Source organism: Ammospiza nelsoni, chromosome 10, assembly GCF_027579445.1.
Source record: "Ammospiza nelsoni isolate bAmmNel1 chromosome 10, bAmmNel1.pri, whole genome shotgun sequence".
In the NCBI taxonomy this organism is placed as follows: Eukaryota; Metazoa; Chordata; class Aves; order Passeriformes; family Passerellidae; genus Ammospiza; species Ammospiza nelsoni.
The window spans coordinates 20,989,882-21,014,833 of NC_080642.1; the positions used below are offsets into that span (position 1 = coordinate 20,989,882).

A 24,952-nucleotide genomic window follows, 5' to 3' on the forward strand; every position below is an offset into this window, starting at 1 on the left:
TTTACCCACCCCAGCACAGCCCGGGGTGTCCCCCTGGGGTCCCCCTGCCCATCCCACCTGCTTTACAGAGGGAAGCGATAACGCGGACAGAGCACCTGGAGCTGGTTTCTGCCCCGGCTGGATCAACCTGCCCTTCTCCTTCTGACGCGTTTCCCCCTGAGAGGAGCTTGCAAAATAAATCAGCGCTCTGCATAAACAAAGCCCTGAGAGGTGCTGGTGAAAAAAGGCAGCGCTCAGGAGCTTCACCAACGCAGCTTTTTCTATAAAAACAAACTCTGACGGTTTTCTGTCCCTCCAAAACCCCACGGCCCCGTGAAGGATTCTCCATCTGACCACCCAGTTTCCCCCTCCCACCACCTGGGAGCCAAATCTCAGATGCTGAAAGGAGACCTTTAAATTAAAATCCCAGTGGTTTTTCTCGCACTGCCAGCGCTGTTTCCTTGTCCAGCCGGGTCCCGCAGGCTGGCACAGTGGCACAGGGGTGGCTCGGGGCGCTGGGGGTCCCCAGGGTGCGCAGAGCGCTGTCACATCCCTCACTCCGCAGTGTCCCCACCTGCGCTGCCGCGGCTTCCTGCGGCTTTAAAGTTCCCTCGGCGCACAGAGCGAAAGAGGGAGGAGAAAGCGTTTCATCATCGCTCCCAGAGCCGGTTTATAAGGACTCGGCGCTGCCGCGGCCGGGCGCACTCGCGGGCTCGCAGGGATCCGGCACAGCCCGTGCGGGCCCAGAGCAGCCCCACAAACCCCGGGCTCCCGGGAAGCCCTCGCCATGGGAGTCCGCCCCGAGGTCGGCAAATCCCCGGTTGACATCCCCAAGAGCTCCGGCACCTGCTCCAGGAGTTTTTTCTGCAATATCAAGGTAAGGATGGGGCAGGGATGCTGGCGGGGAGGGAGGGGGGTCCTGCCCTGTCCCCAGCCCACCCCAGGCACCCCCGTGAAACCAGGGGGGTTTGGCGATGCAGAATTTGAATTCCAGCTCCCGGGGCAGTCCTGGGGGGCTCTGTGAGTGATGCCCTGCTCGGCACGTGGGTGTTTCACCCCATGGAGCGGCTCTCCGTGAGCTTCCCCACGGCCCTGGTACACGGTGTGCTGCTGCTCGGGGAATGATTAACCACATCCTGGTGTGAGGAGAAAGCACTGCTTTCTTTTAGAATAACACGGGCTTGCTTTAAAAACTTACATGAGCAGAGCTTTTGAGTGACAGAAACAAAACTCGGTGGGTTTCCCGGTGCTGGCTGCCCCGTTCCTCACCTGGGCGCCGGTCCCTGCCTGATCTCCAGGCTCCCGAGCTGGCTGCTGGTGTGAGGGCACACCGCTCACCCCAGCCTGTGTCACCTGTCCCATCCCGCTGCCCTCACACCACCCCCCACCTGCCTTTCCTCCCCTCCCGTTCTTTGCCCCGTGTTTGGATGCGCCCCGAGGCTGCTGCCCGCGCTGGTTCCTGTCCCTGGAAGGAAGGGGGCATTTCCATCCTCCCCTGGCAGCACCTCCTCGCACGGGCACCGAGTGCAGTTTTTGGGAAGGGCTGCTGCCCTGGGATGTGCCAGGGGCACCGCCGGGCAGGACCCTCCGTGCCGGGCTGTGCTTTCCCACCTCTGTGCCTGCTGTGTGCTGTGTCAGCTCTTCCCAGCCCTGGGTTTTCAGGATATGTGGCCGTGGAGAAGGTGTGGTGCTCGGGATGGGTTTGGGGTTTGTTTGCCAGCACCCTGCACGGAGCACGGTGCTGCTCCCCGGGCTGTGCTGGGGCTCTGTGGGATGCTGTAGGGTACCACGGGGCTGGTGGCATGATCCCAGATGGTGCCTCCCACTCCCATACCCCTGGAGGTATTATATACCCCTGGACTATTCCAGCAGGTGACTTGATGACATTTTTTGGCTGTGGCCTCCAGGAGAAAGAGCTGGAGATTACCCTGGGCTACACTGATGTTCCTCTGGAAGGGACTGCTGATCTGTCCTCTGCTCTGCTGGAGGTGCAAAATTTGCCCCCAGCGCCCTCCAGGCTGCTGCAGTAACGACCCTGAGCTGGGGTGAGTAAAATCACCCAAAATCAGAGCCCTTCTTGCAGTTGCTCTGTTCTGGCAACTGGCAGCAAGCAAAAACAGCCTGGAGTGAATAAACATTGCCAAACCCTCTTGCAGGATGTCAAACTTTCAGATTAAAAAACAAAAGCCCCAACAAATAAGTGCTGCTCCATCTGTACACCCCACAGGCAGCCGCAGGGTGCGGGGTGTGGGTGCCCCAGGGCCAGGCTGGGTGCTCAGCACCCCACATGCCCCAGGGCAGATGACTTGGGAGTGTCACTTTGCTTGTGGCAGCTAAACCATTGCCTGCAGGAAAGCTTTGAAACTGCTTTTTAAAGTTTTCACTTCAAAACTTGCAGTTTAGGATTGTTTCTGGTTTAGAGAGTCAGCAGTCTGGCAGTGGCACTGTGCAAGCACATGAAGGAACAGTTTGAGCTCTACCCAAACAAGCTCGTTGGCATCAGAGGGATGATGTGCTCCATCTGGGATGGTGGGCAGTCAGGACACCCATCCCACAGAGAAATATTCCTGCTTTTAAGAAAAAAATGTATAAATTGACAGGCAACAAGATCCCCCACCCTTTCCTGACCTATTCACTCTTCCTGTCCCGTGACATTTGCATTAAACACATATACATTAACAAAAGAACTGCTTCATGTCAGAAAGGATTAGCCTGGGGGCAGTGTCAGTTCCCTCAGCCCCCAAAAATGAGTAGGATGTCAAAGTGTCACAGTGGAATTTCCACTGCGGGGAATTTCCAGTTTTGGGTAGTTTTGGAGTGAATGGTCATCAGAGGGCAAGGTGTGGCCAACATCTGGCTTTGAAAGGGTTTGTAGCTGTTATTTGTACAAGAAGCCACTTTGCTAATGAATGATGGATTATAAAAAAGCCTCATCCAGCCCCAGATTTTATGGGAAGCTGTGGGCATCGCCCTCCCCAGAACCATCAGACACAACATCCTCACACAGGCATTGCAGTTTCTGATGGGAACAGCATTTCCAACAACACAAAATTCCCTACTTTCAACAGGCCTGGAAGGACACAATTAAGACTTGGAAGAGTTAATCACTAAAGCTCATATTTAATCCCCAAAGCCCATGTGACGGGATGATATCCAGGGTGTCTTTTGCAGTGCTGCGGCTGAAATAACAAATAATTTTTCCATCATCTCGCCCCTCCATGATGCCTGTGGCAGGGACCACCACCTCTTGCACCAGACCCCATCTCTCTCTGGGTGTTTTCCAGAACTGGAAAACTGAACCCATTGCCAGTGATGTTTGGACGTGTGGGAACACAAAGGTGCCAGGGATGGGCACCGGGGAGGGAGAAGTCCTGGAGGAAAGGGGCAGTTTGGGGGATTCCATGGGATGGGGTTGGAGTCCTGGGGATGCAGGGGCAGCACAGCTGCACTTCAGGAAGCAATTCCTTGTGGATGTGGCCGTGGGCTCGGATAGGTGCGGTTCCTGGGGATGCAGGAATGGTGCAGCTGCACTTGAGGAAGCAATTCCCGGTGGATGTGATGTGGCCGTGGGTTGGATAGGTGCGGTTCCAGCTGCTCTGGAGCCCGGTGTGACGGTTCCGCGTGGGGCTGCGGAGTCACTGCCGGTCACACGTGGGTCTGCAGCGCCCGGGGCAGTGACACAGAGCGGGCTCGGTCCCTGCTGATAGCGCCGGGCTCCGCCTGCCCCGGCCGTGCCTCCCGGCTGAGCCAGCCCCGCTCTGCCTTCGGGGCTGCCGAGCCCTCTGCCCACTGCTGCCACCCTCATCCCCCTGGAAAAGACACAGCACAGCACAAAACTCCTGCAGGTGCTGGCGCTGGGAGGTTTTGCTGAGCTCTGAGCTCAGCCGCGAATCTGGAGCATTCCGTTTACCCCACAGCACTGGTGGAGATGGGGGTGATGGTGGGACATTCAGGTGGGATATTGGGGAGAAATTCTTCACTGTGAGGGTGCTGAGGTTCTGCACAGGGTGTCAAAGAAGCTGTGGCTGCTCCTGGATCCCTGGAAGTGCCCAAGGCCAGGTTGGACCGGGCTTGGAACAGCCTGGGATGGTGGAAGGTGTCCCTGCCCATGGCAGGGTGGAACAGGATGGGCTTCAAGCTCCCTTCCCACCCAAAACATCCCATGACTTCTCTGATCCCTCTGCTTGGACATTCACCAGAGCTCTCAGGGTTGTGCTGACTGGCACCAGGGTTTGGGGACTCACAGCTGTGCTGCTCAGCAAATGCAGCATGAGCCCAACCTTCAGCTGGATGCCAACACCTGGTGGCACTGGGGACACCGAGAACCTCACAGCCTAAAGGACTGAAACAGGCCTGAAAGATGGAGAAGGTGCTTTTGATACCCACCCATGGCCAGGGACCCCACCAGTGTCCCCCAGTCCTGAGCCCCAGCCATGTGATTTAAGCTCATCTTGGGCTTGATGATCTTGGAGGTCCTTTCCAGCCTTAATGAGGCTGTGATTCTATGTCCATTTTCTGCTCCCAGGCAACCACTGGAGAAGGATTATTTCACAGGAATTCTCTGTTTACAGAGCCTCAATTACTCTGGCTTCTTCGCCTTTACTGACTCATTTGTGGTTTTGAACTATTTTAATTGATTTTGGGATCCCCAGAAAGATGACAAGCAGGAGAGCTTTATAAATATCTTTTGATTTAGAGGAGCTGGACTGGTTTCAGCTGGAAGCTGGGGAGCACAGAGGAGCAGTGTGAAAGTGTTGTGAGTGCAGTCAGGGGGAGGCTTTTCTTTCCATGCCTGGCATGGAAAAGGAAACAGGAGGACAACAGAGAATTATTCTCACTTATGTCAGCCGGAGAGAGATTTAAAAGCCTTAGGAGAGGTTTAAATTGGGTTTGTACTGGGGCAAGGAGAGGGAGGGAGTGGAAGAAGAGTAGGAGAGGAGACAGCAGCTTCAGGAGGAGACTGTGGGCTCTCAGAGCGTGATAAGGCTTGAAAGCATCCTGGGGTGAAGGTGCTGGGAGCAGTGAGCAGAGCAGGGAGCTCTCACCTCCCTGGGGAGGCTGGATGTCTCCTGCAGAGGAAACGGAGCCTGGCCCTGGGGTCTGAGGTCCCCCCAGCAGCAGCAGACAAGTTTTTTGTCCCTTCCTTCCAAGGGACCAAAGGAATTTGCTGAGGAGTGTATTCTAGAAGCCTGGAGATGTACCAGTTGTGCTCTCATATCCTGTTGGAAAAGATTATTAATGGCTTTGTTTAGCCAGAACAGGAGATTTATCAAGGCACAGATCTGGAGGCAGCGTGGCTGTAGGTTTGGAGAGGGGAACACGGAAAGGAGAAAGTGATGGCTGATTAGAGGCATTGATTTAAGCAGGAAAATCAACGCAATTTTGCAGTTCTGGGCACTGTGATGAGTGTTTGCGGCAAAGACACCAGGAGGGTCCTCAGTGACAGGAGAAGAAGGACCAGGGTCTTCCAGCATTTGTGGTGATGGTGTTGGGCTTGGATAGTCCAACACTATGCTCACATCTGCTTTTGGTGGGATCAGGCTCCAGAAGGGAAGAACCACCTGGGTCTCCACCAGCAGCACCAGCAGTGGGATGAGGAAAAAGATGGGTTGGAAAGTTTAGTGGGATCAAGGTCTAGGAGACCTGAGGCAAGGTAATTTTATGAGGGGCGAGGTGGTTGGGTGCCCAAACACAAGCAAGGAGTGGTCAGTGTAGATAAGATTATGGGAGCAGGACGGGAGAGGAGTGACGCTGATAGGGAGCACGAGGCCGGGCGGGCAGGAGCAGTGTTTGCACACACTTGTGGGTCAGGCACAGCACTGCCAGCCTGGACCTGCCTCAGGGAAACCCTCAGTGGGTCCTGATGGCCCACAATGAAAAGGGACCTTCAGGAAAGAATGAAGGAGCACCAACCACCCAACCTGCCAGAGGGAGGAGAGGCTGAGGGATGCCCAGCATCCTATTTTGAGGGGGGTATTTTCTTGGGAAGCATCCCACACTGAGGGTTTGCCTCAGCAATTCTCTACAGCCAAAAACCTCCATTCTGGGCAAAGCTGGGCTCACCTGGGCCTTGTGAAGGGATACAGTGCCAGGAAATCCCGTGTGCGTGTGTTTGTTGTAAAAAGAGCAAATATTGTCTTTGCGTGTGACAGCTGGGCGTGTAAAACGTGTGTGGCTTGGCAGTAGGCAGTCGTCATTCCAGCGTGCTTCAGACAATCTCTGATCAGGTTACTTTATACATTATTTTATTATTTGCAATACAAATCCCACTTAGAAGCCAAATTTTGCCATCAGGCCAGGCTCAGAGGTTCTGGGCCAAAGGATGGGCTCTGTGCAGGGTGTTTGGTTCCCTTTGTGCAAATGCTGTGCTTTTTTTCATCCTTCATGGTGCTTCTTGGTCTACAAATCCAGGCAGCTGCCCATAGGAAAGTGATGCCACGGAGGGATGTATTTCCTCACTCTATTTAACCCTAACCCTACACTTTCCATATCCAGCTGATATATTTCTTTTAGGCTGGGTGTCCTCAGTTGTCCTACTGCTGGAGGATCTCCCAGTGTAGTAAGAGTTATCTCCCTACTCTAAAATAAACACTGTCTTCTCCCTATTAAAATTTTGGGGATATTCTTATTAATTCCTACAATTGCCCCTCCTTTTCCTTTTTTTTTCTTTCGCAAGCTCAGGAGATTAAAGTGGAGGGAGACTCCAGAGGTAGGCAACTTGGAGTCTTTTCCACCCTCATTATCTCCAACCAGGGCTGCCAAGGGGAAGACTGAAAAATGAGGTGAGGGATGAATTTGAACAGGAACTGTGGAAGCACAGCAAGGAATTAACCCTTAACTCACTCCTCCAGCTGGAGCAATGGCCATGCCACGTGTAGCAGGATCCTCCCAAACCTGTGGTCCCTGCAGAGCAGAGTTAGGCTCCCACCTGGAAGAGCCTTATCCTGACTCCTGGAGATCCTGAAGGGTCCACAAAGATGGTTCTCTTCTATGAAATGAAACCTGAGTATTTGTTGGACACATCTCAGATGGAAGCCTAGGCTGGGATGGACTGAATCCTTGCCAGCTCTCATGGAAGGACCAGTCCTCGCCCTTCTGTGCCATGGGGTGTGTTTCTCTTCCTTTGGAAAAAGCTCTGCTCTTTTGGGGAGGTGCTGGTCCCACGAGCTGGGTGGGGGCAGCAGCCTGTGTCCCCCAGGAGTTTGCTTCCCTTCTAACTGCAGCTCCTTTTGGAAGGGAGTCAAGCGCCTTGTACAAACAGCCTGGAGCCGGGATTGCTCCGAAAGAACCGCGGGGATTTTGGGGAGGTCCATCCACGTGGGTGCGCGCCTTTGGCCTTCCTGTGCTGCTCCCTGCCTGCCTGCCCTCCTTGCCTGCAGCTCCAGAAATGCTCCAGGCTCCCGTGGGAGCCTCTGCTCCGGAGGGTCAGCACTCGGGAGTGCCCCCAGCTCCTCAGCCTCCCACCCTCGCCGCGGCTTCGCGTCAGCCAAACCTCCCGCCAGCGAGCCCGGCTCCTCCTGAAGAGCCCCTTCTTGTCATCGGGGAAGATGGATTAGGGCAGCTCCCTCCCCTCCTGGGGCAGCACAGCACATCTGGAGCAGCTGGAAGGGCCGGGACGGGGCTGGTTTCCGTGCACGGGCAGGTTGTGGGTGGTCAGGGCGAGCATGTGGGGATGGGAACGCGTGGGAAGAGAGACAGGGATGGGAGAGGCAGGAGGATGGTGCCCCTCATGTCCACCAGCCTCAGGGGGTGCATGGACTCCTTGTGGGGAGCCCTCCCTCCAAGTAAGGCTCTCTCTCATATTTTTGCGCTTGGAGCCTTCAAGGTTTGGGATGTCCTTATTATAATTAAAACTGAGTCTGCTGAATTCATGGGAATTCATCAGAATCCTCATCTCACCTCCACACACTTGAAATGTGTCTGGAAAAGCCAGACTCCACTGCACAAGTCCTGGAGCCAAGGTTGTTTTGCCTTTCTCTGGCTGTTTGGGGTGGCAGGTTCTTCCCAAGAAGAAAAGTCACCCCTGCCCTTCCCCTCCCATTCCCAGCTCTGCACATCCGAGGGCTGAGGCTGCTGTGTGGTCTCAGGGTGGGATCACATCTCACATCCCTGGAGCATCCAGGCTTTGCCGCCTTTCCGGTTCATCCTGCGGACACGAGCTGCATTAGAAGGACCCACGGGCAGGGGGAAGCAGTCACACCCCAAGGCTTTCCTCTCCCTTTGCTGGTGCTCTCCAGCTGCATTTCTCCCACCTCATCTTCCCTCCTGGCAGGCAGCCCCAGCTTGTTCCCAGGGATCCAGGGCTCTGTTTTGGCCATCCCAGGTTATCACCAAGGCATCTCAGGGCATCTCCGGGCAGCTCTGCCTTTTCCGCCCATGGCTTGTCCCTCTCCTCTCCTGCCATGGTTCCCATGGTCCTTCCATGCCTCCAGCCCATCTCCTGCCACCCCTACCATTCTGGGGAGCAAGGCTGCCTCTCCTTCTCATCTCCCCCCCCGTGCCAGCATCCCCTCTGTCCGTGACACTCTGTGTTCCCATCTGCCCTGGGGTCAGGCTGACCTTTGCTGTGCTAAATTCAGCCTTGGTGATCCACCCTCTTCCCTCCCTGTTGGTAAACAGCTCTGCTTCCCTGGCTGGCGCCTGGCTGCAGGAGAGCTCTGTGTCCAGCTGCTCTGGGGCTCCCAGATTGCTGCTGTTCAACCAGCACTTCCTTGCTCCAGTGCCTTCTCTAGGGCCTGCCCAGAGCCACAAGGACTCAAACTGATGTTCTCTGGCAACAAGATCCCCTCCCCAGCTGCCATCCTCACCCCTCTGCTCCAGATCAACCCAACGATGATTCCAAGCCAGGCCTGGGGAAGTGGTGGATCCGGCTTCCACCCACAGGATTTTGTCCTGGGATGGGATTTCAAGTGTGGGAGCTGATGGTGGGAGGACGGAGAGGTCATTCATCTTCAAGAGTTTACTGGCAGATATTTCACTTCCACTTTGGCCCTGTCTGGGAGGATTTCCCACGTTACACCCCAAATTCCTGTTCTGCAGCTTTTTGTCGGGGCAAAGTCCCAGCTTGGGACTTTGTCCTCTCCTGGTTATTGCAACGGCAGTGCCAGCCTGATGCCAGCCTGATGCCAGCCTGATGTCAGCCTGATGCCAGCCTGTCTGCTCTCACCCCTCCCAGATGTGGCTGGGGACTCTGTGATGGCAGCCTGTGATCCTTCTTTCCTCATTTTGAGGTGCTTGTCTTTCTCCTTCATCTTCCCCATGGTCTCCAGGTTTTTTTAAGCCTGCCCTCGCACTGCCAGGGCTCCATTTTCTCCTTCATCTCCATCCTCTTCTCTTTTTCTGTCTCTCCCATCCCTTACAATTTTAGATTCCCAGCCAAGTCTGTTGGCTGGATCTCTCTTCCTTCACAGAAGAAGACTCCCAAGAAACCATTTTCGTGCCCATCTTCTACCCAAATTCTGCTACAATTGCTGGGGCTGGCCATGCATCATCCCCTGCTCCCTAAACACAACTCCACCCACTGATGGAATTTGCATCCTCCAAGCTGGTCTTTTTTTATTATTTTTTTTTTATCATTTAATGGGTCAGGACTACTGGGTGCTACCGCCCTTCCAGATAAATACTCATAAGGACTATTGCTGCTGTTCTGGCCAAGAACATCAGGAATTGGTCAGCCCTTTGATCCCCCATTCCATCATCTTGCACTTCCCGACGTTATCATTGAGGGACACTCTTCCGGTATTCAGCAAATATTTGATTTCCTGTGAATTTAAATTAAAAGACCTTCCCCCATTTCGTTTTTGTTTTTTTTTTTATTTGTTTGTTGGGATTTTCAAAAATTGATTTTGAAATGCTTTTGGCACCGCTTGGATGCGTTCCATTCCAAGAAAAATAAAGGAAAACTGTTCTGACTAAATATAGATCAAAAGGCACTTGTGAGCTGCCTCTTGCATCCCTGGCTGAGAGAGCTCTCCTCTCGCAGCCCACCCAGGCTATTTCAGCCAGATTGCTCCCAAACTCTCTGTATTGCCTTCCTTGCCTCTGCTCACCTTGGCTCCTGGCTCGGCTCACTGCCCAGCTCAAGGGAAGATGCTGGGTTTGGAATCCTATTTTGGAATCTTCCAGTAGTGAGAAATACGCTGTGCATATTTCATCCTCTCCCTCTGGGGCTTTTAACGCCCTTTTTAAACTTTTTCTAGCACCACCCCTTGGAGCAGGTTCAGTTAATTGATTTTCCGGCTGAGTAATCGCAGGATGCTCCATGCCAGAGGTGCATTTGCCAGTGGCCAAAGCCAACTGGAATACACTCATCAGGATGTGGTCACCAGCAGCAGGGCACTGTGGTCTCACACGGCCTCAAAGGGTGCATGGAGAGGCCCACATCAAACATCAGGGAAAATTCTTCACTGAAAGAGTGGTTAATCATTGGAGCGGGCTGCCCAGGGAAGTGGTGGGGACACAGCAAGTAGATGTGGCACTTCTCAATAAGGTTTAGTTGGCATGGCAGTACCCGGTCAAAGGCTGGACCTGATGGCCTTGGAGGTCTTTTCCAGCCTTACTGAGTCTGTGATTCCCGCTGGGTCCTCACTGGGGTGGCTCTCTCTGTTTGCCCACAGGTGTTTGTGCTGTGCCATGGGGTCCTGCAGCTCTCCCAGCTCCTCTACAGCGCCAACTTCAAGAGCAGCCTCACCACCATCGAGAAGCGCTTCGGGCTCTCCAGCCTCTCCTCAGGCTTCATCTCCAGCTTGCACGAGGTAACTGGGACAGCAGCACCCAAAGGGTGGCCAGGATTTGGGGGGCACCTTCCCAAAACAGGGCTGCTTACAGCCAGGGCTTCCTCAGGCTCCGTGTGCTGGGAGAGCAGCTGTGCTGTGCACTGGGACACCTCCTCACACCTCATTCTGCTCTGCCACGTCCAGGGGGAATGGGGGGTCCTGTGGGGGTGGCCCTTGGACAAGAGGAGACTTACACTGGATGGAATTCCAGAATGGTTTGGGTTGAAAAGGATCTTCAAGTTCATCCCATCTCATTGCACCCCCTGCCATGGGCAGGGACACCTTCCACTAGCCCAGGTGGCTCCAAATGCCATCTAACCCTGCCTTCAACACTTCCAGGGATCCAAAAGCAGCCACAGCTTCTCTGGGCAACCTCTGCCAGGGCCTCCCCACCCTCACAGGGAAGAATTCCTTCCCAATATCCCATCTAACCCTGCCCTGGGGCAGTTTAAGGCATACTGCTGAGCTGGCTGAGGATTTTCTCACAAACACTTTCTTATCAAGAAATCCCTTGGAATAAGTTTCCTCCTTCATGTTTCCAGGAATTCTGTTCTTCCTAGCAGCTCTTCGAGGCCTGGGAAATGACAGGAAAAGATCTGCTGGCAGGGAGTTTTTTGCTGGCACCAAGTGGCAGCACACTTGCTCATGAGCTCCCTGGTGAGCACAGGGGATGCTCCATCAAGAAGCTGGACACTGGGAATCTTCCTGGATCCCTGGGCAAGGGGATGCCCCAGTCTTACCTCGACCAGCATGAACATTTGGGATTGAGAAGATGTCTCAGGGCCCACTGAGACTTCCTGCTGTCTGTGACTGTGTGAGGTGCCCTGCCTGTCCAGGACAACAATCTTAGTGCGTTGGTGCCTACAGCAATTCCAAGAACAAAACCCACAGAGAGACAAACAAGGGAGCCCACACAAACATAAATACAGAGTTTTCTTAGCCATACATAGAATCACAGAGTGGTTTGGGTTGGAAGGGACCTTTAAAGGCCATCTTGCTCAACCCCCTGCAATGAGCAGGGACAGCTTCAACATGCCAGAGCTAAAATGATGTTTATGTTGTCCTGTTAAAGCCCTTGTAATGGGAATTTTGTGGTGTTCACCCACTTGCCTGAGCAAGCTGTGTGGTTTCATGGCTTTCAAGTTGAGGCTGTCTGCAGTTGCAAATGCCCAGGGTCATAAATATTTGCAGTGAGCTGGACTTTGTAGCAGGACTCATGTCTGTTTGAGTCACAGGAGTGGAGGCAATGTGTTTCATTCCTTGCTGGTTTTGGAGGAATTGTCAGTTTATGCCACTTCAGTCAATCTCTTCTGCCAGGGAACAAGGGACAGGACAAGAGGAAATTACCTCAAGCTGGGCCAGGGGGGGTTTAGTTTGTGTATGAGAGAAAATTTCCTCCCAGAAAGGGCTGCCCAGCCCTGGCACAGCTGCCCAGGGCAGTGGTGGAGTCCCCATCCTTGGAGGGGTTTAACACACCTGTGGATGTGGCACTTGGAGACATGGGCACTTGGGGATGCTCCTGCTCCTGTGAGGGCCAAACCCCTCCTGGTGAGAGCCCTGTCCACCCCTCAGACACAGCCATAGGGCCTGGATGTCCTCTTTCACTGAAAGAATAATAAAGCACTGGAATGCTCTTCCCAGGAAGGTGGCAGAACCACCATCTGTGGATGTGTTTAAAGAGTGGACATGGCACTTGGTGATATGGTCTGGTTGAGGTGTTAGGGCACAGGTTGGACTCGATTCTCAGAGTTTAGTTGTTAATTGCAGCCTGAGATGTGCAGGATGTCTCTGTTTCAGCCCGTGCGTCCAAAGAACCAGCCAGAGCTCTTCAGTTTTCGGTCTTGAAGTTGTTTATTAATTCTTATTTATAAATGTTTGTTTTATTTCTGCCCAGCTGAGGTCTGCTCAGCAGGGCAGCCACAGGCACTCTGACTGCCCCCAGGGCAGTGTTGTCCTTTTATACTACAAACTACCTATAACATATTTACACTTAATTCCCAATACCTATCACCTATGTTAGACAGTGCACTTCTATTCTAAACCAATCCCAAAGTGCCAACATCACAGCAAAATATTGAGACTAAGAAGAAGAAAGGCTGGACATGCCCAAGTTCCTCCATCTTGTCCCCAAAACCGCCATTCCAAAAATCCCAAAATCTACATTTTCACCCTGTGATAATTTTATTATTATACTATCCTAGCTTCTATGACTTTCAGGTCCTCATACAAAGCTGGTAACTTGCTCTAGGGGTCATAATCAAACCCACAGGTGTTCTGGGCTGCGTGCCAGGGTCTCTGAGCCCCCCCAGCAGGGTCCTTGGCAGCTCTGGACACCCGGAGGGATGCGCTGAGTTCTGACACTCGATGATCTTAGAGGTCTCTCCCAGCCCCATCACTCTGTGATTCTGTGTGGATTCTCACACTCCTCCCCGTTCTCTGTGCCTGTTCCAGATTGGCAACGTGGTGCTCATCATCTTTGTCAGCTACTTCGGCAGCCGCGTGCACCGCCCGCGCGTCATCGGCCTGGGCGGGCTGCTGCTGGCGCTGGGCGCCTTCCTGGTCACCCTGCCACACTTCCTCTCGGGCCCCTACGAGTACACTGCCCTCAGCACGGGTGAGTGACACCAGCTGGGCCCCCACACACCCACCTGCTCCACAGGGGTGACGTGTGACCGCCCCCCAAAACAAGGGGGTGTTTCCAGGGCACACGTGATTCAAACAGAGCCTTAAGGTGGGCAGTTGCTGGTCAAACATGACATGATTATAGCTTTGGAACCCCTTCTGAATGCCAAAATTGCATGTGGGGTTTCTTCTGCCTCTCCTGCACATGTTATTCCAGCTGTTGTTACAGAATCATGGAATGGCTTGAGTTTGAAGGCACCTTAAAACCATCTCATTCCACCCCGTGCCATGAGCAGGGACACCTTCCACTGTCCCAGGTGGCTCCAAGACTGTCTTTGAACACTTGCAGGGATGGGGCAGCCACAGTTTCTCTGAGACAGTAGGTTTAGATTAAATATTAGGGAGAAATTCTTCTCTGTGAGGGTGCTGAGGCCCTGGCACAGGGTGCCCAGAGCAGCTGTGGCTGCCCCTGGATCCCTGAAGTGTCCAAGGCCAGGCTGGACAGGGCTTGGAGCAGCCTGGGATAGTGGGAGTTGGCCCTGCCCATGGCAGGGGTGGAACTGGATGGGTTTAAGGTTCCTTCCAACCCAAACCATTCTGGAATTCTGTGATAGCAAAGCTCCCCTGTCCCCATGCTCTGCTCTGCCCAGGATCCTGATCTGATCCAGCCCAAGGAAGGCTGCTGCTTTCACTGGGAAGGCTTTGGGAACAAGCTCATGTGAACAATGACAGCTCACTTTTCCATGCAGAATGGAAATGACCCAAAAGTTTTGCACAGAACACAATTCTTGCAGAGCACCTTTGCTAAACTGAACAGGATTAGAGGATGGACTGCAAAAACAGATGGACAGGGCAGAGATGTTGACATTATGAGGACTGCCTGATGGAAAAGAACACATTCAGTCTGTGAACACCTCTTGAGGATACTTCAGTCCTGGCTGGAATTTCCATGGAGCGGGGTGAAGACCTCCAGTGTCTGGGCTGTATGAAGAAGAAAGGGCCATGTTTTGGAAGGAGCTGGGCCATTCTTGAGCCATGGGGGCAGCAGGGATTCAGGGCAGGGTGTCCTGCTTAGGGCAGCCAGGTGACCCCAGAGGGCATCACTCGCTGCTCCTGCCTGGGTACCACAAGGGAGCAGAGACCAGAGACAGCAAAAACCAGCCGTGGGTTAGCTCTGCCCTCGTCAAACCCAGAGCACACTCACTCCATGGCATGGAACTCTTTTAAAGTGTGATTCAAATCATAGTCTGCTTGTTTGCTGACCTCAGATAATACTCCAAAGGAAGTACAGGGTGATAAGAACTGCTGAATAAAATGAGCAATCCATCCAAAATCCAGGAGTTTGTGCCTACTCAGTGACTTTGGGAGATTCCTGCTATTTGGGGATTTAGTGTGGGAGGAGGCAGGGGATACAGTACCCAGTGTTGAAATGCTCATTTTTTCCCCCTTCCAGGTAACAAAAGCCAGGGGCAGGATGAGCTGTGCTATGCAGAGAGCAGATTTGTGTGCTCAAACAGCACCAAGGACCCTGAGAAGGAGGCCAGCAGCGTGTGGGCCATGATGGTCATTGCCCAGCTGCTGGCCGGGATCGGCACCGTGCCCATCCAGCCCTTTGGGATATCCTACGTGGACGACTTTGCAGACTCCAACAATTCCCCACTCTATGTTGGTAAGTGGGAACATTTCTGTGCATTATTTTGTTCCACAGAATCCCAGGGTAGTTTGGGTGGGAAGGGACCTGAAAGCTCATCCAGGTTCACCTGGGCAGGGACCTTCCACTATCCCAGGTTGCTCCAAGGTCCAGCGTCCTTGTCCCCCCTCTGCAGTGAGGGATCACTGTCCAATGAATTGTCCCACTGATCCCTTAGAATTCCCAAATCTGCAAGGAAAACAAAGAGGACTGAAGGAACCTGAAGGGGAAGGAAAGAGGGACTGCTGTGTTGTTTATAATACAGGTGCTTTGGGAATGTCTGTCAGGGTGAATGGCTCCAGGGTTGCCTCAATATAGCAGAAATTCCATCTCCCCAAGTCCCATTTCATTTTATGTCCAATGCAGCTCAAGCTCACTGCCTCCTTTTAAACATCTTGAGAAAGTTGTGTAAAGAGTTTCTCTCAAGGAGGGAACTTGGATCCTGTCATTGCAAACAAATGAAAGGAAAATGTTCTGACCTCATGGGTTATCTATTTTGGAATGTGAGGGTTCAGCTACACCCAGGGTGGTCTGGTGGCCTTTCTGCCCTCAGAATCTTTCACCTCTCCTGACCTTTGGACCAAAATATTTTTCCTTTAATCTGAGGATTGGTATGTGGTTTTTCCCTTGGCATCTTAGAGGACACGAAGGTCTCAATCACCTGGATGTTAGTGCCCTGCTGCTCCCTGGGGCTCATGAATATCATGGATATTAATGATGTAGCTGACAACTTGTATTGTGTCAGCAAAGCCTTGATGGCAGTAGAGCAGAGGGAATTTGTCCACAGGCAGCTGCCTGCGCCCTCTGTTCTGTCAGACAAACACCACCTTCAGTGTTAGGGCAGTGGGGGCCTTCTCACTGTGATGAAGGGTGCTTTCTCCCCTCTGTGTGTTGTGCCACCATTCCTGCATTTCCTGGGAAGACAGAAGCCACATCCGCGTGGGAACTACAATTCCCTGCTCACAGGGGCTCTCTGTGCTCACTTTTCCCAGCCATCCTCTTTGCCATTGCTGTGTTTGGCCCTGCCTTTGGATACCTGCTGGGCTCCGTGGTGCTGCGGCTCTTCGTGGACATCGGGAGGGTTCACACTGGTGAGTATTGCTCGGGTAGCACGGGTCCCAAACACCCTCTGTGGGCCACAAGGCCACTCTGAGATGAAAGGTGACAGAAGCCACCAGCCCTGTGACACATAAAACCCACTGCCCTGGAAAGACTCGACCTGGAAAAGTCATACTGGATTCTGTCACCTCATAAGATGCGGGTCGTCCTGACACCACCACTGAAGCAGAGCTCAGGGCAGGGACATTCCAATGGCCAACCCATGGTGCTGCACTGGAGGTCATGGCTGGGTCTGCCTGCTGCCACCACACTGAGGAGGTGTCCCACAACCCTGGCGTGATGGTGGAGAGGAGCAGGGAAACCTGAGGAATCCGGGGATGGAGAAGAGAACCAGAGAGCAAGCACTGCCCTATGGATACACAGAGAACTTGGGTGTACTCATCCTCCTCCCCAGCACGTGCAGAGCAAGGGGCTGAGCTGACGCCACCACAGGGACAATTTGCTTTATCCATGGCATGTGCTTATTATTTCTGGTAACTTAATCACTAAAGAATTCACCCCAGCTCCATCATTAACGTGGCTTTTCCTGTGTTTCCTCAGAGAGATCAGAGCCTGCCTGACATTTTTGTCCGGTGCCTGATAAGAATAATAAATGAACGTGGGCAGGAAATGCCAAACAGCCTTGGCCCCCTCCCCGCGGCGGCAGACGGATTTAGCAGCCTCTCCTGGTCGCTCCATGATGACATCCAGGCTCCAGAGTGGAGTGCTCCTGTTTGGGGAAGTGGGCTGATTGTTCCACAGGGGTGTGGGCTCCTCTCCTGTCACACCCTGGCACGGAGCTCCCATCCCAAGCTGGCCATGGCTCCATCCTGGCCGTGGGCAGCCGTGTCCCCAAGGCAGGCCAGGCAATCTGTCAGACCTCTCTTGAGCATCCCTTGGCCCAGCCAAAGGATGTGTGTGCTGGAGACACAGAGGCTCTCACCTTCTCCTCCTTTTTCCGGAGAAGGCGCCCGGAGTTTGGTGCACTCGGAAACCGGGAGCTTCTGCCAGCACAGGGCCTTCCCTCGGTCCTGTGAGCAGAAAGTGACCCAGCCTGGAACAATGGGACAGCAACTTTTTCCAGCAAAGCAGCACAGCCTTTCCCAGTCCCTGTCTTGGCTCAGCAGCCCTGTCAGCAGCATGGTCCAACCCACTGTGCTCTCCGGGCAGAGGATGGAGTCAGGCCCCCATAATCTCTGCCTCACTGGTTGGCTCAGGGGTTAGAGCTGAACCTGTGCCACCAGTGTGCTCCCATGCTGACCAAATCCATCCTGCACTCACCTGGAGGTTTGGTACAGCTGGCATGAGTGGCAGTGGTTGTTTCCCTAGCCAGGGAAAGCAAAGGCCAAACACAACCAGGGCCAGTCTTGCTGCCAGCACTGGAGGGAGCTCCCACCTCCATCCATTTCTCTTACATGCCAGTGCAGAGACCCTTGGGTTGTGCCCACAGTGACTCTGCATGCTCCACCAGCCCATATTCCCATGGAGCTGTGTCCCTGTCACCCCGTGATCTCTCACGGAGCGTCCCTGTGTGTTTCACCGACAGTGGAGCTGACGCCGAGCGACCAGCGCTGGATCGGAGCCTGGTGGCTGGGGCTGCTCATCTCCTCGGGCTGCCTGGTGCTCACCTCCATCCCCTACTTCTTCTTCCCTCGGTACATGCTGAAAGGAGAGGTGAGACCTCATCTCCAGAGCCAGGGATGTGCTCAGGGAGGGAATACCTGTCCCCAGAGGAGAGCAGTGGGAGGGAGGAAGGCAATCCAGCAACCCTTTCCCATTAAAACAAATTGTAAAAGGTGGAAAATAATTCATGTGTATAATTTTGGTGGTTTCAAACCCAAACCCCGCCAGTTTTGTTACAAAATAATTTGGCTCTGTTTTGAAATTGTTTACTCATTGATTCTTTAAAGGTAAAATCAAACCCAAAATATTTCACAGTTATGGCTAAAGGGCTCCCCAGATTTGAGCTGAACTATCTCTAACTTTCATTTTCAGACTTTTTGCAGAGTTAAAGGGGAGGTGTTTTGTCAGGGTTCAGGGGAAGAAAGATTTCCAAGCTCTTAAAACCTCCCAACAGCAAGCTGTTGTCTTGTTGCTCTGCTCAGGGGCTCCAGTGATCTTTGAGATAATTCACCCCTTTAATTATAGAATCCTGGAATGGTTTGAGTTGGAAGGACCTTGAAGCTCGTCCTGCCATGGGCAGGGACACCTTCCACTAGCCCAGGTTGTTCCAAGTCCCATCCAACCTGGCCTTGGACACTTCCAGGGATGGGACAGGCACAGCTTCTCTGGATACCCTGTGCCAGGGCCTCACCACTGCAAGAATTTGTCCCCAAATATCCCATCTCACCCTAATGGCAGTGTGAAGCCATTCCCCCTTGTCCTATCACTCCAGGCCCTTGTCCCAAGTCCCTCTCCAATTCTCTTGGAGCCCCTTTAGGCTGAGGGCTCTCCCCAGAGCCTTCTCTTCTCTAGGAGAACACTCCCAGCTCTCCCAGCCTGGAGAAATGCTCAGGGCACATGGGATGTGGCTTTGCTGTAATTGTCAGGCTTGGCTCGGGGTCACAGGCCCCTGGGACAGCCCCTGGCCCTGCAGAGCCTCCCTGTGCCAGGACAGTGCCAGCCCTGTCAGCACAGGCTGCTCCTCTCTCCCTGCAGGAGCGGAACACGGAGGCCGGCATGCTCAGGAAGATGGAGACAGGAGCTGCCCAGGACACCTCCCTGCTGGAATTCATCAAAAGTAAACTCCAGAAGAGGGTGGATGGAGATCCTGGGCTGTGCTGGGCCAAGTGGGGTGGGTGGGTGGGTGGGGACTCCCACTCCGGCAGGTTCACACCAAGGGGGTTTGTTGGGAGTCCGGCACTCTGTGTGGATCAGCTCCAGCACCACAAGGGAGAAAGGACCAGGGGAAGGTGGGCACAGCCTCCCTTTGTGGGGCCTCAATTGTTTCAAATTTTGCACTGAGGACATTAAAGCGGTAGGAGTGTGCCAGAAAAGGGTCTCTGGGAGGTCTCCAGGGGTGGGCATGGGGCTGCTGGCGCCACCAGCTCCTTGACGAGGTCACCCACTGCAGCTGACGCTGTTTGTGTGGAGCCAAAACAGGCTTGAGAGGGATGTCACTGCTGAGGCACCAGATTAATGACTCTTTTAGCTGCAGGAGGATTTCTTCCCAGATAAAGCCCCTCCCTCCTTGCCTCTTCCTCCGCTGCAGTCACATCCTGGAGCTGTCAGCTCCCTCTTCTTTATTTGGGCTTTAATGGATGCTGGCTCTCCACCACTCTCGGCTAATTAGAAAGCTCATAAGAGACCAAATAAACAGAGCTGCTCCCAGGGTCCATCTGCCTCTGTTGATGGGGCCAGAGGACACAGTGTCCCATCACTGGTGCTGCCAGCTGCTGGGACACATTAGGGTGTCTCCCCTCCTGCTTTCCCATGCCCACAGACATCCCCAGCAGATCAACATCATCGTCCCACAGATATCCTTACTGGGAACAGGCTAAGGGTGGAGGTTTACTCCCAGTACAAATAGCTAAAATACATTTTTCCTATGTTTCCCCTGTAGGATTCCCAAAGATCTTCATCAGGCTGCTGCTCAACCCCCTCTTCATCCTCCTGGTGCTGGCTCAGTGCAGCTTCTCCTCCGTCATTGCGGGTCTGGCCACCTTCCTCAACAAATTCCTGGAGAAGCAGTATGGTGCCTCCCCCTCCCAGGCCAACTTCCTCATAGGTGAGCATGGATGGAGGCAAAAATATCCATCAGCAGGGACCCAACTGCCCATATTCCCCACGCTTTTTAAATTCTGGAGAAAAAGTGAGTGAAAGTTCATTTTTGGATGAGGGTTTCACTTTGGGGTAGTTGGTGACTTTCCTGAAGTTCCCCACTGCCTGTCTTGGACAAGAGTTGGATCTGTGTGTTCTCCCAACTCCTGTGGGGCCCAGAGAGCTGTGCCCTGCCCATGGAGGGGATCTGGGCAGGCAGGGCCCCCCTGAAGGCTCCATCCCTCTGCAGGAGCTGTGAACCTGCCGGCAGCAGCGCTGGGGATGCTGCTGGGCGGGATCATCATGAAGCGCTTCTCCTTCTCCCTGCGCGCCATCCCGCGCTTCGCCGTCGTGGTGCTCGTCTTCTCCATCCTCATCTGCCTGCCCATCTTCTTCATGGGCTGCTCCACAGGGCACATCGAGGGCATCTACCACCCCAGGTAATGCAGGGGCTGCTCCCACATCCTCCTTTCTCCAGCTCTTACCCGTGGGGAGGGACACATGCAGGTGGAGAGGAAGAAGACATCACCATGATGCTTCTTGCTCCTTGATCCCCACTGCATGGAGAGGAGATCTGGGTGCTCCGGAGCCCAGAGAGCTTGGGAGGGTGTTTATCCATGATTTTCTAGGCCAAAAAGCAGGGTGTAATTTTTCACTCTGGATTTTTAGGGGAAAATTAGTAACATCGTGTCCACATCACTTCGCACGCTCCCAGTGTTCCAGCTGGACATCGTCTTTCTCCTCACCTCAGTGGATATTTTTGGCTCTTACCATGACTTCCTAAGATAAAAATGACATTTGTGTACGAGCAGGGCTTGATGTCAAGTGCATTGAGCTCATTTCCCAGCGCACTGCCAGCAAGGAAGAGATTTCTGATGCCATCTTCCCACAGGGGGTGGAGCAGCCCCATCCCACCCTGCCCAAGGGCAGCTCCCCAGTGCCACATTCCTGCAGTACTCAGACCCCAGCAGATGCACTCCTTGGGGGACTGAGGGAAGACAGGGCAGATTTGGGTTTGTCCTCTTCACTTCCACAGCCATCAGGCTTGTTTGGGAACGTGCCCACTTTCAGTTTGTGTCCATGTGGTGTTTCCAGCTGTGGCTGTTCACACATCTGTTTGCGCAGCTCTGGATGGAGCCCAGGTCCATTTCTACAGGCTGAGATTAATTTCCAGCTTAGAAAAAAAAAGAAAAGAAGTGTGTCAGTACTTGTTTGTAGACATAACATAATTCCTGTGACATTCACTGCACAATTCCAGAGGTACCTGCAGGGATCAGGGGCTGGCAGAAGGCCAGGCTGCTGCTGGCAGTGTCCCAGCCCAAACAGGAACAGGAAAACTGCTCAACTAGTAGAAGGGATTTTTTTTTTTTTTTTTTTAATTCCCCCTGTCCTACTTCTTAACTTTTTACCAATTTCTCCCCCCTCCTTTCTGGCAGTACACCCAATTCCCAGCAGCAGGTTAAGGCACGGGTTGGGTGTCAGTGCTCTAAGCAGATCTTCCACCCCGTGTGCTGGAAAAACACCACGGAATACATCTCCCCCTGCTTCGCTGGCTGCACCAACAGCACCACCAACCCCTCCAACCCCAGGCAAAAGGTGAGTAAAGCAAGTGGTTAGCCAAGCAGCCTTGCTGGGAATAGTGGAGTGATGCTGCAGGAGCCCAACAAGGGGGTGAAACCTTTCCCACATGGTGTGCTGAGCCCTGGGAAGGTGCTCTGGAGAATTGCTGTAAGGCCCAGGAACCTGCTTAGAGGAACAGGGATGGTGGCAAATCCCATTACAGGATGCTATGGCTGTGCCTTAAAACTGGAGCTGGTGCTCTTATGGGTGTCCTGCACAGGGATGTGGGATGATTTATCCCAAGAAGGCTGCTCCTGGCGCTGGGAGTCTGACGTCTGTTTTGTTCCAAACGTTTCCAACAGATCTATCACAACTGTTCCCTGAATGGGAATGAGCTGTTCTCCACCTACACGGGCTCTTGTCCAGTCAGCTGCTCCCACATGCTCCTTCCTGCCATATTCCTCATCTCCTTTGCTGCCCTGGTCGCCTGCCTGTCCCACAACCCCCTGTACATGATGGTGTTACGGTGAGTGGAGTGCGGGGCCCTCAGTCCCAGGGGGGAGCCGATGTGATGGTTCCCCATGTTGGGATCAATGGGACGCCATAAATGTGCAACCAGCCCAAGTCTTGGCCAAGTCCAGGACCAGCAGCTCTGTCTCTGTCTCTCTGGGAGCCTCTCAGGAACCCTGACACGGCTGACAGCAGGGAGACACTCTCCCATGCCCTGAGGGTACTGAGGGTACCTAGGCTGGTCATCTTTGCAGCAGAAGAGACACCAGAGACATCGGGAGAAGATAAAGGGCCAACTCTTAGCAAGGGTTAATCCAAGGTTTTATTCTAGGAGTCCCAAAGGAGCCCCCACACCTCAGGGGGATCCTACTGAGAGCCCCGGGAGATATGCCAAGGTTACATTTAAAGGGAGGTGGAAACCCAAAGTAGATAACATTTACTAACCAGTAAGTGACCCTAAGGGATGGGTACTGAGGGATGGACGTTTAGGAAAGCATATGGGGCAAGGCTTGGGGGGCTGACCCCTGGCCTCTGGCTGATCACTTGACATCCTGGACCGAAGCTTCTAGATGGAGGGATGGGATGCTGAGTGATTGACAGAGAGCCAGGGTGGGGATTTGGGGATGATCTCAGCAAAGGAAAGGGATTACATAGGTAAAGGGAGGGGATACAATTTGGGGTTAGCCATTTGGGAAAAATATGGAGATACAAAACCTAAACTGTTACAAAGTATTACAAAGTATAAAAACACTCTACAACAGACCTCCTGTGGCTTCTCCCCTGCAGGGTGGTGAACCAGGATGAGAAGTCGTTCGCCATCGGAGTCCAGTTCTTGCTGATGAGACTGCTGGGTGAGTGCTCATCCCTGAATGAGGCTGTGGGGCTGCTGGAGCTGCAGGAGGCACTGAGCCTCCTCGGGATCAGCGCTGACTCCATCCTCTCTCCCCGCCAGCCTGGCTGCCGGCCCCGGCCATGTTCGGAGCCCTCATCGACTCCTCCTGCATCTACTGGCAGCAGCAGCAGTGCGCCCCGGGCCGCTTCTGCGCCTACTACAACAACGATTTCCTCCGAAACAGGTACGCTGTGTGTGCCCTGGCCTCCCTGGGCCCGGCTGGAAGTGCCAGCTGCGGATGTGACATGTCCCCGCTCTTCTCCCGGCAGATACCTGGGGCTGCAGGTGGGCTACAAGGTGGTGGGCACCGTGCTGCTGGCGCTCATCAGCTGGAAGGTGAAGAGGAGCAAGGAGTACAACGTGCAGGAGAAGGCGGCGGGGCTGGTGTAGCCGCCGAGGACTGACTCGCACCCCATCACACACTGCCACTACTTTATCTTGTTTGGGTTCGTTTTACTCGCCACGGGAGCGACTCCTCCCGCAGCCCAGGGATGCTCCGGGCCAGCACGGCATCTCCCGGGGTCCCCAGCCTGTCACCCGGGCAGGGACAGCCCCGGCCCGCCGGAGCAGGAGGCAGAGGGGGCTGGAACAGCCGGACCCGGATCAGTGCCTGCTGCGGGCCATGGTCCCGCTCCGGTGTGACATTCCCGGCCGCGACAGGAGCAGGGGAGGTGGCTGCCAGCCTGGTGTCCCCACAGAGGTCAGCAGGGACACAGCACACGTGTTGGGACAAGACAGCACAAGGGGTTTATTGCAGAACATCTGGGGTTTGTTGCTCTTTTTATTTTTTAAATAAAGGTCACTTTTCCAACCGTGGTGAGCTCTTGGGCTCCCCACCAGCAGCAAGGCAAGCCCTGGGGATGCTGCAGGTCACAGCCTGGCCATGCTGAGCACATTGCAGCTGGGCAATGGGAAAAAATGGTGGCAGAGGGGGTTGAGGGCTTGTTGGGGTTACACAGAGCTCGGGGCAGCTGAGGAGCCCTGCCCACATCTCCCTGATAGGCACAGCAGAAGGTTTTACCTGAGCTTCTCATCCCCATGGGTTTGTTGGCACAGATCAGTCCTGGTATTCAGCTGCCCAAGCTGGTGGCTGAGAGGAGGGACCCTGAACAAAGAAATGCCTGGCAATTGAAGTTTCATTCCATCTCCCTCACACCAAGAGCCTGGGGTCCTTCTCACCCTTCAATGCGTTGATGTTTGGGTTGTTTCACACCCCTCAGGGGGGTTTAGGTTGGTTCTGTTAGTCCACACTCTGATGGAACCCCATACCATGTTCCAGTACACAGACCACAACTACTCCAGCATTTTAAGGTAATATTTTAACTGCAGCTTTGCCTATTCTAACTATTATTAATGATCTTTACTATTATTATTGATCAGATTGTCAGCTCCTGGCTTCCTTCTGATCCATCTCTGCCTGACACAGCACAGCCTTAGGCTTCACATCAAGTTCAACCCACGGCCTAACAAGTCCAGCTACTTAGGTCAAGCACTGAGCTACTTCAAAATCCTGAAATTTTTTCAGTGCAGTGGGTTCTGGATAGGGAACAGTGGGTTTGGGGTGTTTTTTCAGGGGTTTTACGGGTTTAATGTACTCAGGCCCTGCTGTCCTTACCTGCTGTCCCTGTGGTTGTGGCCCTGCTGCATCCATGTTTATGAAGGAAGTCGGGGGAAAAGGAAGGACAAGAGCAGACCTGCCCTGGATTTGCTCTGGATCACCAAAGTCCTCACAAAAAAGAGCTCTCTCCATGTTAACCCTGCTCCTTTTCCACCTCTACCTAGCAGATTTACCCTGAGCACCCACCTGACCTTCTGTAACTTTCTCCCCTTCTTTCACACCCAGCAGGACAAGCCCCAGGAGGGGCTGGTCACAAAGGGCACAAGGTGGCCCAAATGGGGCCAGGAGCTTCTACTGGCACCCTAAAGGTGCCAGGGTGGTGGCTCTGTGCACAGGGAAGGTCACAGCTGGAGCACCTGTGCTGGGCAGCCTTAGAAACCACCCCTTGGGTTGCTGATGTCTAGGCATGGTTATTTTTGCTTTTCAGCAATCTCTCCTCCTCTTTCAGG

The 24,952-nt window shown here is 53.7% G+C and overlaps 1 protein-coding gene across 1 annotated transcript; it reads left to right on the top strand.

The window, feature by feature from the left end:
* Positions 1-699: 699 nt before the first annotated feature.
* SLCO2A1 (solute carrier organic anion transporter family member 2A1) lies at positions 700-23,696 on the top strand. Its single transcript, XM_059479222.1, has 14 exons — positions 700-856; positions 10,596-10,733; positions 13,206-13,368; positions 14,830-15,045; positions 16,059-16,157; positions 17,711-17,838; positions 18,823-18,904; positions 19,727-19,891; positions 20,174-20,363; positions 21,360-21,519; positions 21,846-22,009; positions 22,780-22,844; positions 22,946-23,069; positions 23,155-23,696. Exons 1-14 carry the CDS (start codon positions 767-769, stop codon positions 23,273-23,275), a joined length of 1,905 nt encoding a protein of 634 aa, XP_059335205.1. The 5' UTR covers positions 700-766; the 3' UTR covers positions 23,276-23,696.
* Positions 23,697-24,952: the final 1,256 nt, after the last annotated feature.